Here is a 12,080-nt window from a genome sequence, read left to right on the forward strand (position 1 = left end):
GGGCAAGGCTAAATCGGATGGATTCTGAACAGACTTCCTCTGCAGCTAACATCTCAGCAGTTTCCAACACAAGATAAGATCATCAGTCTTGACTCTAATTTGGTGAACTGTATTTCCAACCTAATATTTAAGGGCTCTCTTCCTTCTCACGAGTACTCAGAGGACGTAATGGTGCCTCGCCACCTTTTCCTCCAAGTCACCCTTAAGAAACACAAAGGAGTTGTGTTTGAACACAAAGGATTGAACACACAAGTCCCAACGATAGAACAAAGCCCGAGTAACATGGTATGAGCTTGTCACTGAAGTTTTGCTTTAGATTTTCAAGAAGGTATTTCCTACTTTCCCTTAATATATCTGTGATTTTTCTTTTGAATGTAAAGTAATGCAGTTTCTCTTCAAATCTCTTGATTTAGTTGACACTGTGGCCTCAAGTATCCCCTGTTTACTCCTGTACACTCCTGCCCCTATTGGAGAATCATGCCTATTAAGGTATAATTCAGATTCACTTTCTATCCTCTATCAGTTCAGTGCTCTAAAGATGAAAATGTGGAGAGGCTCTCAGTCCCATAAGCAGGATTCCTGTGCAGCTTTACAACAATAGAACTTCAGAACTGGACACGAATCGGGGAGCACTCCCCTTTATTTATAAGAAAAGCGAGGCCCACAGAAGTGGCCTCACTTTATCAAGGTCATTCATCTGGTTAGTTGCAGTTTTCCTACCACAGACCCTCATTCTCAATTAGAAGTATTTCTCAGATAATATTTGGTCTTCAGGTCTTTTGAGATTCTCAGCATAAAAAGCAACAAGTGGATTAGTTATTAGTACCTATGTCGTTAAGTAATAGTCCACGTTATGAGAGAGGCCTCAAGCTTAATTTGTAGCTAAAAGTTACAACACTTTGGGCTGCAACGTTTCCTAACACTGGAAGTCAAAATTCTAGTCAACAGAATTGTATTAGAAACACTATTCAAGTTTGGAAGTCCTAAAATATTTCAAGCACTTTTAAACTTTCATATTTTCTTGAAAATAAAAATAAGGGAGAGAGGGAGGGAAGAATGAAAAAAGAAAGACACCAGTAAAGCCAATACCATAGAAGCCCAAATGATAAAAATATGAGATAAGCCCACAGAGTAAGGGTGACATGTAAATCCTGTTATTTTCCCCAATATAGAATTGCCATCCTTTTGATGTCAAAACTAAAGAAGTGACATATTCAAAAGCTAAGCCTCTCTCAGTTAAGTATGTAAAGTACTTGTTTCCCTAGAGCCTCTGACACCAGGATAACCCTAGAATTTTCCTCCTTTTCTTCGGTCAGTGGAGAATTATTCTAACCGCATTATGTTTGGTCACTCTATGCTATGGCCACTCATTCTTAAGCAGATTGTGGCTCAACCTGGACTTATATCCTATACTCCCTCTGGGATTTCAGGGAGCCAATTCCATCAGCAGGCTTCTGGGTGGTAGCCGGATGGAACAAAGAAGAAACGTAAGGAGGAGACCATCACTCAGGGGATGTTAAGGAGACACAGTCTATCCTCTGAAAGGGTACATAACTTAGGGAAGTGTTGCTCAGAGTATGATCTGAGGACCACCAGTGTCAGAACCACCAGATGTACCCTTTAATTCTGATTCTTCTGTCCATAAATTCTGACCCAGTAGAGCTGGGATTCCAGAAATCTGCACTCATGAATATCCCTCCAGGTGATGCAGATACATGAGAATCAGTGTTGAAGAGAACAGGGTTTAGTAATGTGTGTTGTATATCTCATTTAATCCTGCAGACATTGCTCAAAGGTGGGTATTATTATGTCAGCTTTAAAGATTATAAGACTGTTGCTGAGAAAGAACACATGAATTGTTCAAAGGTATTCAGCTAGGACGGGCCAGAGCAAGATTCAAACTCAGGTGTGTTTCAGACAAACTACTAATATAAAATACAGAAGAGTGGAATAGAATAAAAGCCAGTGGCCATGGGGCCACAAAGAAAAGATCACTTTATTCTGATGAGGAGGCCAGCATAGAGTTTGCCAAGTTGATCAGAGGTGAACCAGCTGTTCCAAAGCGAAGCATGGAGGAGTAAACGTATAGCATAAGCAACTACAAATAGACTGTCGTGCACTGGAGGGTCCATTACGGAAGAGTGAGCTTGGTTTCACAGCAGGAGGCCGACAATGAAGGTTGGAGGAGGTGGGTAGCATGATCTGATTTGTTTCTAGAGAATCTCTCTGGAAGCATTTTGCACAGTAGATTGCAAATGAGAAGAAACACAAGGAAAACCAGTAGTCCATCTTATAGCCAAAGTGTTAGGAGAGAAGTCCCTGAATTTGGGCATAGAAAAAGTGAATGGTAGAATTTCTAAATAATAACAATTGAAATCATTCCTAATATTTATAATAAAAACAAAGTTATTGACTTTTATATAGGTAATACATATACAAGCATACAAATTCTCATTTCTACTGGAGCAAAAGTCTAACATAAAGCAAAGGGTAGAAAATTAAAACATTATATATCCAATAGACTTGAGAAAACCTAATGGATAGCATATTACACTGCTATCTACATGTATGGCAATACCTAGTCTACACTGAATTACATAAGAATCCTTTGAAAAAGGAGTTTCAGAAAATGGTTAGGGTTATTCAGCTTCAAGGTAATTTCAAAATAAGAAGTTGGCCCACACCCTGGCCAGTGTGGCTAAGTTGGTTAAGCATCGTCCCATGCAGTAAGACATTGCCAGTTCAATTTCTGGTCAGGGCACATGCCCGGGTTTTGGGCTCAATCCCCAAAAGGGGACATGCAGGAGGCAGCCGATAGATGTTTCTTTCTTATCAGTGTTTCTCTCTCTCCCTCTCCCTTCCTTTCTCTCTCTAAAATCAATAAAAACATATTAAAAAAAAAAAAAAAAAAAAAGCAGTTGGCCCACATGTCTTCCTTTTGTTTCATTTTGATGCCAAAGATTTTAAAGTTCCATTCATTCAATAGCTACAATTTATGAAGTACATGATATCAGCTATGGGGGACCTAAATAGTGCTAAGACCTAAGTCACTGCCTGTCCTCAGTAGGTCACAGTCAAAATGAATATAAGAAGATTCACATCCAAAGGATTCAAGTATGGATGACAATATCAGTAGTCCCCTAAAGAAAAACCTACAGAAGTCTCAATATATATTTTGAAATATATGAAGATGATTACTAGGGCATCTGTGGCCTGACATGCTCCTCTGGTCATTTTTGGAAGAGGGGACATACTTGGTATCAGTATAATTACCCATGTCTTTCTTCGTTATAGTGTAACCCCCAGGAGAGCCAGGACTAGGTCAGTGTTATATTCTCTGCACTTTGCCTAACCCAGCGCCTTATCCAAACTGCCAGATTTAGTTAAATTTATTAATGATAATGAGAGTCACTGCTTTGCACCACCAGATCCATTTCAGTGATATGCACAAAATCTCCAAGACTATGCAAATCTGACAACACATGGCCTGTCCTTGCTTTCCAGGCCTTCTATAATTATCATGTCCTGGAACTACTTCAGATGCTGGTGACAGGAGGGATAAGTTTTCAGATGGAACAGAATTTGGACAAGGATAAGTTCTGTGGGCTGAGTCACAGCAGCATTACAGTTTTGTCCAGAAGAAAGCGCTGTAAGCTGGGGCTTCTGTCCTTAAACCAAGCCATTCTGTTGGACATTAAAGTGAGTCTACTCTTGATAGAGTTTCCCGCTTCCTTTCATCTCTGAGTTTCTGAAAATGGTCCAGGCTATTTGGGTTCCTAGATGGCCTATAGCACAGAAATAATAACAATAATATATAACAATAATAATAACAAATTAATACAACTCATATTCTTAGAGTATTCTACACTTTGCAGTGCATTTTCACACTTGTATTTGTTTTATCAATGCCAGAAGGTAGATAAAGAAGTTGTTATTGTCCCCATCTTCCAGGTTAAAATCCCAAGTCTACAGGAAGTATAAGAGAGGTCCAATAACTTGTACTTTGAGAAGGGTATCAATAATAATTGTACCAGGTACTATTTATTGAGCATTTCCCCTGTGCCTGTCTATCCCGCCGCTACACTTCATCTGTCCAATGATTTGCATGCTAGACCTTGTTATTAACCCTACTAAGTAGATCAAGAAGCTAAGGCCCAAAGAAACAAGTGCTAACCTGAGACCACTTTGTCTACCAGTGGCAAAGCAGGGGTGCCTCTAAGGCAACCTGAGCCAGGTCTTCCCACTCTCCCTGTACCTGAAGCACTAAAGAAATCTGGTCAGCTGCAATCAGGCAGAAGGATTCTGTGTTTGGGTCTAATATACTGACTGTGCTAGCCAGTGGGAAATGCTTGAATGTTCTTAGCCCACTGAGCTAGTGAACAGTAGATTCTAGCCAGGGAGAAGATAGCCATCCTGACAGACTCCAGTGGAGCATCTGGGCATCTGAGGATCAGAGTAGAGTCCAGCCTGGGGTGAGTAATCTACTTATCTGTGTGGTGCTTCTTGGTTTAGTTTGCATTAACATTGCATTCAGTTCTCCAGTGTATTCGTAAGAGTAAGCTATTGTAAGAGAACATCATTTGTTGGTTCAGAGGCCATCAGCAGAACCCCCTTCACAAGGGGCAGGCTCTTCCTGGCCTCTGTGCCTGGTATGTCTCAATAGATAAGGACAAAAGGGCAAGCCCCATGTTCTGTGCATCTGACTTCCAGGTGCAAACAACATTCCAGAGCTCCCCCAGTATGGTCCGGTCCTTCGTCCTTTTGTGGTCCTGGGCCCCTCACCTGAGGTTGACTTGTGAATGATGATATGCCCAGAACAACAGCCACTGGCAATTTCCTGTTGGTATCAGAGATGACAGTGGGCTGGTCAACACACTTCTCCTTTCCTTCTCCACTTAGGTCTTGTCCTCACCCTGTTCTTTACCCTGGGGAGTCCCCCACAGGGCTGAAAAGACTGCTCTCTTTTGACTTCACTGAACCCATCAGTGGCTGCTTTTGAACCTGTTGCCCACTTGCAGAGCTTCTGTTGGCTATAGTCTGAGAGCAGTGTTGAGGAGTGCTTGGGGCTGTAATCTGTTGTAGAGTGGGGTTAGATCACTCTCTGGGGCTCACTTAACATCCCAACTATTTATATACCCTGAAAATGGAATGTTCCAACCTGCTGTTCATTGTTGCTTCTTAATGGTTATCAAAATGGCAGTGGTACTAAGGACCAGCACGAGGTCATGCCGCACCACACCCACCAGAGGCTCTTGAAAGACCAGAGCGATGAACACAATCACTGGGATTAGATGCTCAGAACTAACCATAAGCCTCACCTCCCAGCCACTTGACACTGCCACCATAAAGATCTTAGGAGATGATGTTAAGGTCTTCCAAACTCCTATAAGCAAAGGCAAATAACACTCCAGTAAGTGCTTGTCATTTCTTGGTTCAAGTGCCAACAGACCTATGTTTTTCTCTTCTCTCCCTAGCCAAAAAAGACCTTTGGGCAAGTTTTCTGTGGCTTATTGGATTACTTTGGAATCCTGTGCCTTGGTTTATACCGCATGATGGAAAACGAGGAGCTCAACCAGGAGCAAAAAAGGGGAGTATGCTGGCTTGGAAAGTGCTAGCCACCAATCCCAGCATAAGATCCAAAGCTACTCTGTTCTATGTGAAAGAGAGGTCCAGGACCCAGGGCCCCGGTTGCAAAGAAGTAGAAAATGATGTAGGAATATGGAGGAATGCATGTAAATGACATGAATAACCCCTGGTAATTGTGACCCAATATAAGCCATGAAACAATGGTGTCTCTGTCCCCAATGAAAACTGAAATGTAGACCCAGGTTTTGAATCAGGGTTGTGTGTTGTTTTTTTTTTTGGGGGGGGGGTGTTTTGTGGTATTTTTGTTTTTCTGTGTTTTTTTGTAACTTAGCCCACCCTTGTCTGCGTAACTTTTTAAAGCTAAATGGCACTATTCACATTGGAAAGATTTACTTGGTTTGTGCTGGATTCCTTGGGTAAATACTCACTGAGTGCCTCATTTCTAGCCACTGTGCTTTGTCCATATAAATGATGGGAGTTATATATCTAAATTTAAGTTTAAAGAAAGATCAATGTGGCAGCAATGGGGAAGATGCTGGAAGGGTATGTAGAGAGTGGGAGGAGAGGGTACAGTATTCAAACAACACAGTAATGTAGGTTACAACTAAGGTTCACACAGTGGGAATGGACAGGAGTCAGAGGAGGAGAGATAAAAATAATAGGAAAGACATTGCTAGGACCTGGTCCAGGAGGAAGGGGGAAAAAGCCAAATTACTCAAAATGGGGTAGTCTTGAATCAGAGGAAAGATAATCTCTCTGCTCGTAGGCGACATGAAAGGAAAGATGGATGCCAAGCAGATACAGCTATAGGGGAGGAGGTGTGCTTAAGGGAATTTTTATGTAACACCAGGATTTCTCAGTGAAGTACAGAGATAGCCACTGCTAAGAGAAAAGTTGGAGGGGGAAGTGTTACAGGGAGTTGAGAAAAACGAAAGAGTTTAACTACTGAGAGGACTGGGAGAGGAGGTTTGCTGGGGTGTGCAGGAGCGATTCTAGACTGTGATGTGAAAGCACAAAGGATTGGAAGTCCTGGTGAAGTTAAAGAGCAGATGTACTCAGCGTAGGGGAATGAGAGAGGGAGGGACAGGAAACTGTTGGACAGTGATCTATCAAAGCATAGGAGCTTAGAGGAGAGACAGGTCGGGAAATTACAATATTCGGCACGTGGCCAGGAAAGGGTGCTTGGAGATAAAGATCACTGGGTAGTAGAAATCAAAGAAATGTGTCTGGATGTTGGATTTGTAAACCACAGAGACACTGAATGTACTTAAAGATGGCGGGGGCACTAGAGTCTGAAAGAAAAGGTATCCCAAGTGCCAAAGGCTTAAATATACATGAAGGGCCATAGATGACGCCAACCAATCAAGAGGGAGGGTGATAGGACTATAGAGCACTAACCACGAAGATGGTGAGATGGTGGGAGGAGTGGTGTTCTGGAAGCAGCACTGGGGAGAATGGATGATGCTTCTCTCTGTGTGTCTCTGTCTCTGTCTCTCTCTCTCTCTTTCTCTCTCTCCCTATCCCTATTCCTATCCCTCTTTCTGCCTGAACTCCATCCCCTCCTCTGACACCTCTGGAAAATCTATGGAACGTGGTAATTGGGAGAATGTGCAGCCCATACTTGAGAGGACCTCAGGGAAGGACATGAGATTTCTGTTTTAAAGAGAGTGTGTGATTATAGTTGAACTTGTTTAGGATTTTATAGAGGTTACAGGGCACTCTGGGAAAGATAAAAGTGGGAAAATTTTTGGTAAAAGAAAGTCGACGTTGAATTGAGATCGTTGTTTAGGAAAAGAGAGGTGATCGTCTGGACAGAAGTGATGAAAGGTTATCCTGTCTGAGCGTTCCGACATGAGCACTGGCGTATTAATTAATGTAACTCTGGTTTATTGAAGATTACTGCTCTGTGCCTGATACTGTGTAAAGCATCCTGCCTCCCTACATTTTTTCCATGGAGGTCCAGGCTCCGGGTGTTCTTTAAGACTCATCAACGCTATTTACTTACCAGTTGAGGTTTCAAATACAACTTTAGTTTAATTTTTGTTTCTTTTCCTCATTGATCAAACTACATTCTAAGTTGGTGGCGTAAGCATTGGGGTAGGCCTAAGCCAGGATGGAAATATCTGGAGCGCATGTAATCTTCCACTTTTGATAAAGCTTGGCTCAGTGCTCAGCATTGTGGATATTAAAAGCAAAGAAGCCTGGAGTCAGAAAGGCCTTTAGAGATCTATCAGCCCAAACCACAGCCCTATCCCTCTCCCTTTAAAAGAATGAGAAAAGCAAGGCCCAGAGAAGGGAGATGCCGTGTATGATGATGGTTAGTGCGAGAGGCAGGGACAACACCTAGTCTTCCAGTTTCTAGTCTAGGACCTCTTCTACTGTGCCAGACATGTTTGTCGGTCACAAAAAAGCGATGAAGCAAAGCGAAACAAAAGCATTTCCTCTTTGGGCCCAGCCAAATGACTGCCCCACTTTGACCATTGCCTGTTGCCACACTGTCCCAGCTGCAGAGGCTCAGACTCAGCTTTGTCTTTTCTTACAGGTTTGTGATTACCCGGCCAGCCAATGCGTTTAAGCTGCTGCCCTCAGATCTTGTGTTTTGTGCCATTCCTTTCAACATGTCTTATTGCGAGAAGGATAATTCTTTATATCAAGGCCCTTATGAAAACATAAATAAAGAGTCACAGACATCGGAGACATCTGCAGTCATAAGTTATCTTCCCTCCGATGACCCAGTTGGCCAGAGGTCAACACAGTCGTCAAACACATCAGTCCATTTATTGGAGCCAAAAACTAGCCCCATTGGTAATCCTGAGCGACCCTTTTTGTCTCAGAGTGGTAAACTGTCACCCCAGATATATCCAGGAAAGGAAAACGTGAAGAAGCCCTCTGAGGGGACTAGCAGCGCATATTCAAACTAGACCTGCTGATACTCCCCACAAGCTCCTAGCTCACTAGCCACAGGCATCTCAAGAGATGGTGACTTTGAAGAAGGAAAACAAAACTCAAAGCATGCCATTGCCATGCCCACTGCTCCGTGGTTGATGGGCAAGCCCACACTATTTGAGAAGAAAGTGCTGATCCAATCCCACTGGGCCTGGTGTCATAAATAAAGAAATACATGATTTTTAAAAATGCTTCTGCAGGGAAAGTTCATTGCTCTGTGTCCCTTGAGAAGAAAACGTGTTGGTTTGAGCTGTTGTTAAAGGAGTCCTCCAGCACTTCTGGGCTCTCCCAGTCAGAGAACAGGAGTCATCAAAATAAATATGAGAAGGACTTAGACACAGGAAACAAGAAATAAAGAGCCCCCAGATCAGGAATCTCACATTCTTTCTCCTCAAACAAGTAAATAGGAAATAATGTAGTATTTCCTTCTCTTTTTCCTCTCAGGCTTTTTCTTTCTTCATCTCTCTCTCTCTCTCTCTCTCTCTCTCTCTCTCTCTCTCTCTCTCTCTCTCTCTCTCTCTCTCAGAGGTGAGAAAGACCAGACAGGGAGGTGCCAGTTTGAACTAGAAACCAAATGGTGTAAAACTGAGACCTAATTATATGCCTTATATGCCTAGCCCAAGAATGAATATTAAGGTATCTTGGAATGGAGTGCCAGGATGAGGTCAAGTAGATTGAAATATATAACCTTCCAAATGTTCTAATTCAGGAATAAAGACATATCGCATAAAAGGTGTGAAACATTTCCCCATATTCCAAAAGGAGCCAACCCACTGCTCTGTAAACCTCCCCTTTTACTTAAGTCGTTTCGTCTTGGTATTTAACACAGGAAACAAAAGTTGAGCACCTCCAGAAAGCATCTACTCCCAACTGGCGATCGGATAATGATGAGCTTTGTAAGCAATGTCTCCTCGGGTCATAGATACCATATAGGTAGAAGGGAAGAAGAAAGAAAAAATAAACCATGGGTCTCATAAATTCATAAATTGTTTTACATAATGTTGATTATATCCTTCACATTTTTAGCAACATGTTTGCTGATTTGGTATTATTACCTCTTTTTTACAAAGGAAGAAACAATGTCGCAAATAGGGTTGCCAGATAAAATATATCCAGTTAAATGTGACTTTCAGATAAACAACACATGTCTAAAGTATTGTGCTTAACTAGTAAGTGATCAAATCATCATGTAAACCTGTTTTATTTGACTCCAGCCGTTACACACACTGTGCCTCCAAGCACACAAATAAAATGAAGAAAACAAAACAAAAAAAGGTTCATTCACAAGGTATAAAATTTTGTATTAGTTAAGCTTAGGTTGTAATGAAATCAAGTTAATCTATGTGGAAAAAGTAATTGTAAGAAAGTTGTTAGAGGCCAAGGGAATAATTTTTTTTTTCTTTTTTAAGCTTACCTGCCATCATCATCTTTCTCTCTTTACATATAAGTGTTAAAATATATTTTCCTGCAATTCCAAATTTATAGGTGAAGTTATAGGTGCATGAGAGAGATTTAACTGGCCTGTATCTGAATCTCAAGTCCTAATTTCTAAAGGAAAGTAGATAGTGGGCTCAGCTTTGGCCACTCTATGCCGCTATCAATGGCTGAGGAGCTGGGAGCCTCTGAATGGAGGACTGGTCCTGGGGGAAGGAAGGGAGTACGGTTCATTGGCTGGGAAGACATGCTATCGACACCTACTGCAAAGACAATACTCTTTCTCCCCATTGTCCAGGCCATTTTACACATGAAGCAGGTCTAGTGGAAGCAAAATATTTCTGAGAAAGTATGGAGGAGCCCTATGAATATTCAAAATCCCCAAATCCACTTCTGTATACATATTGACCAATCTGTTTAGCATCTCAAACTCAGTTCTCCAGAGTCAAACCTTATCCACAAATGATCTCATTTCCAACACAGCAGAGAAATTAGAATGAGAAATTATTTATTCTTCAGTATTTTATTGGAATGAGTACTAGGATTATGGCTAAAGAAATAAAGAAATATTGAGGTATATGCAACTATAGCCAATGTGTGAGCTCTTATACTGCCAGTATGAATAAGTAAAGTTGGCAGAGTACCCCAAGTTGTTATATAACTTCAGAACCAAACCCTTTATCTATAGATGACAACATTTCAATACCAGTCAGAACACTAGATCCTTTGGCAATATAATAGATACTTAATTCATAATGATTGTTCAGTTCTTATTAATAGAAGAACTGATATGACAACGACAGAAAACATGGGAGCAACTTGCAGTTCGTAAACAACATGTGGGCCAGTAGTTTTTAAATTTTTTTTTTTTATCATTTGACCCTTTTGGAAATTGGATAAAAGCTTTAGACTTCCTCCTCAGAAAATTTCATATATGTATATATTTCTCAAAATTCATCACTTAAGTGTGAGGGAGGTCATGGGTCATCCTATAGCCTGCCCATCATCTTCCCAAGTTCCTAGCATAGGTCTTCTGTCACCAGTGGGGACATAGCTCAGGGGAGCCAGGAGGCCTGAGTACTGTTTTAGGTATCTCATGACACATTTGTGATCTTGGGCAACTTCTTGAACCTTTCTCAGCAACTTTGCCAGCTCATTTTACATTTTGTAAAAGCAGGAAGTTGACCTGGAAGATTTTAACATTATTTCCATCCTCATTTATTGAAGATATATTTACTCACTACATGCTGTGTACCAGGCACTGTGCTAGATGCTGAGGATAGAGTAATGACCGAGACAAAGGTGCTTTCCCCATGGAGCATACACTTTATTTGGAGGAGGCATAAAATAAATGAATTAGTAAATGAACAAAATAATTACAGATTGTGTCAAATACTGGGAAGGAAACAAACATGTTGATGTGATAGAGAGTCTGGTTGGTCAGAGATCACTGAAGGGTGGGATCCTGTGGAAAAACTGTTTTTAGGAAAGGGAACTTGAAGTATTCATAAAAAGAAAGCAAACCAATGTTGTTAGAGCATACTGAATAAGCCAGGGAAAGATCCAGGAGATGATTTTGGAAATATGGGCATGACCTGATTAAGAAAGATTCTACAGACCAAGAGAAGCCGATTACATTTTCTAAGTGCAACGAGAAACTCTTTAATAATTTTAAATAATAGAATGATGTTTTGTCATTAATATTTTCAAAGATCACTCTGGCTCTTATGGCTTCAGCAGGATGATTAAGTGAATTCAAATGGATTTGAAGTGGAAACTTATAGCCAGAAACAAGTGGAAGGTCATATTCAAAAAGGGTATTTGTGTGAGAGATATAGGATTCATATAGATAACTGTTTAGTCATTGGCTGAGATTATAATGTCACATGGAGCCAGGAGATGTAGATGAGAACTGAGACCCAATTGACCCATCACCTGGGAAGGATCAGCCCATCTGTATAAGAGGCAATAAACAGACTCCTCCTACTGGTCCAAGAAAATTAAGAAAATATATCTTTGCTTAGGGGTGTAGATATTAAAAAAACAAAAAACAGAACAACAACAAAAAGCACCTATTACGAAAAATTGAGAAATTGAAGCTCCAAGCTTATACA

At 41.1% G+C, this 12,080-nt stretch overlaps 1 protein-coding gene across 1 annotated transcript in view; it reads left to right on the plus strand.

Annotated features, from left to right (window-relative positions):
• Nucleotides 1–5,615, plus strand: part of KCNU1 (potassium calcium-activated channel subfamily U member 1) — a 239,284-nt gene extending 233,669 nt beyond the window's left edge. Inside the window, exons 24-25 of the mRNA XM_016210705.2 lie at nucleotides 3,505–3,699; nucleotides 5,475–5,615. Coding sequence (XP_016066191.2) covers nucleotides 3,505–3,699; nucleotides 5,475–5,615 — 336 coding nt within the window. The remainder of the gene's footprint in view (nucleotides 1–3,504; nucleotides 3,700–5,474) is intronic.
• Nucleotides 5,616–12,080: the final 6,465 nt, after the last annotated feature.

This window comes from Miniopterus natalensis, chromosome 2, assembly GCF_054644295.1.
Source record: "Miniopterus natalensis isolate mMinNat1 chromosome 2, mMinNat1.hap1, whole genome shotgun sequence".
NCBI classification, from domain to species: Eukaryota; Metazoa; Chordata; class Mammalia; order Chiroptera; family Miniopteridae; genus Miniopterus; species Miniopterus natalensis.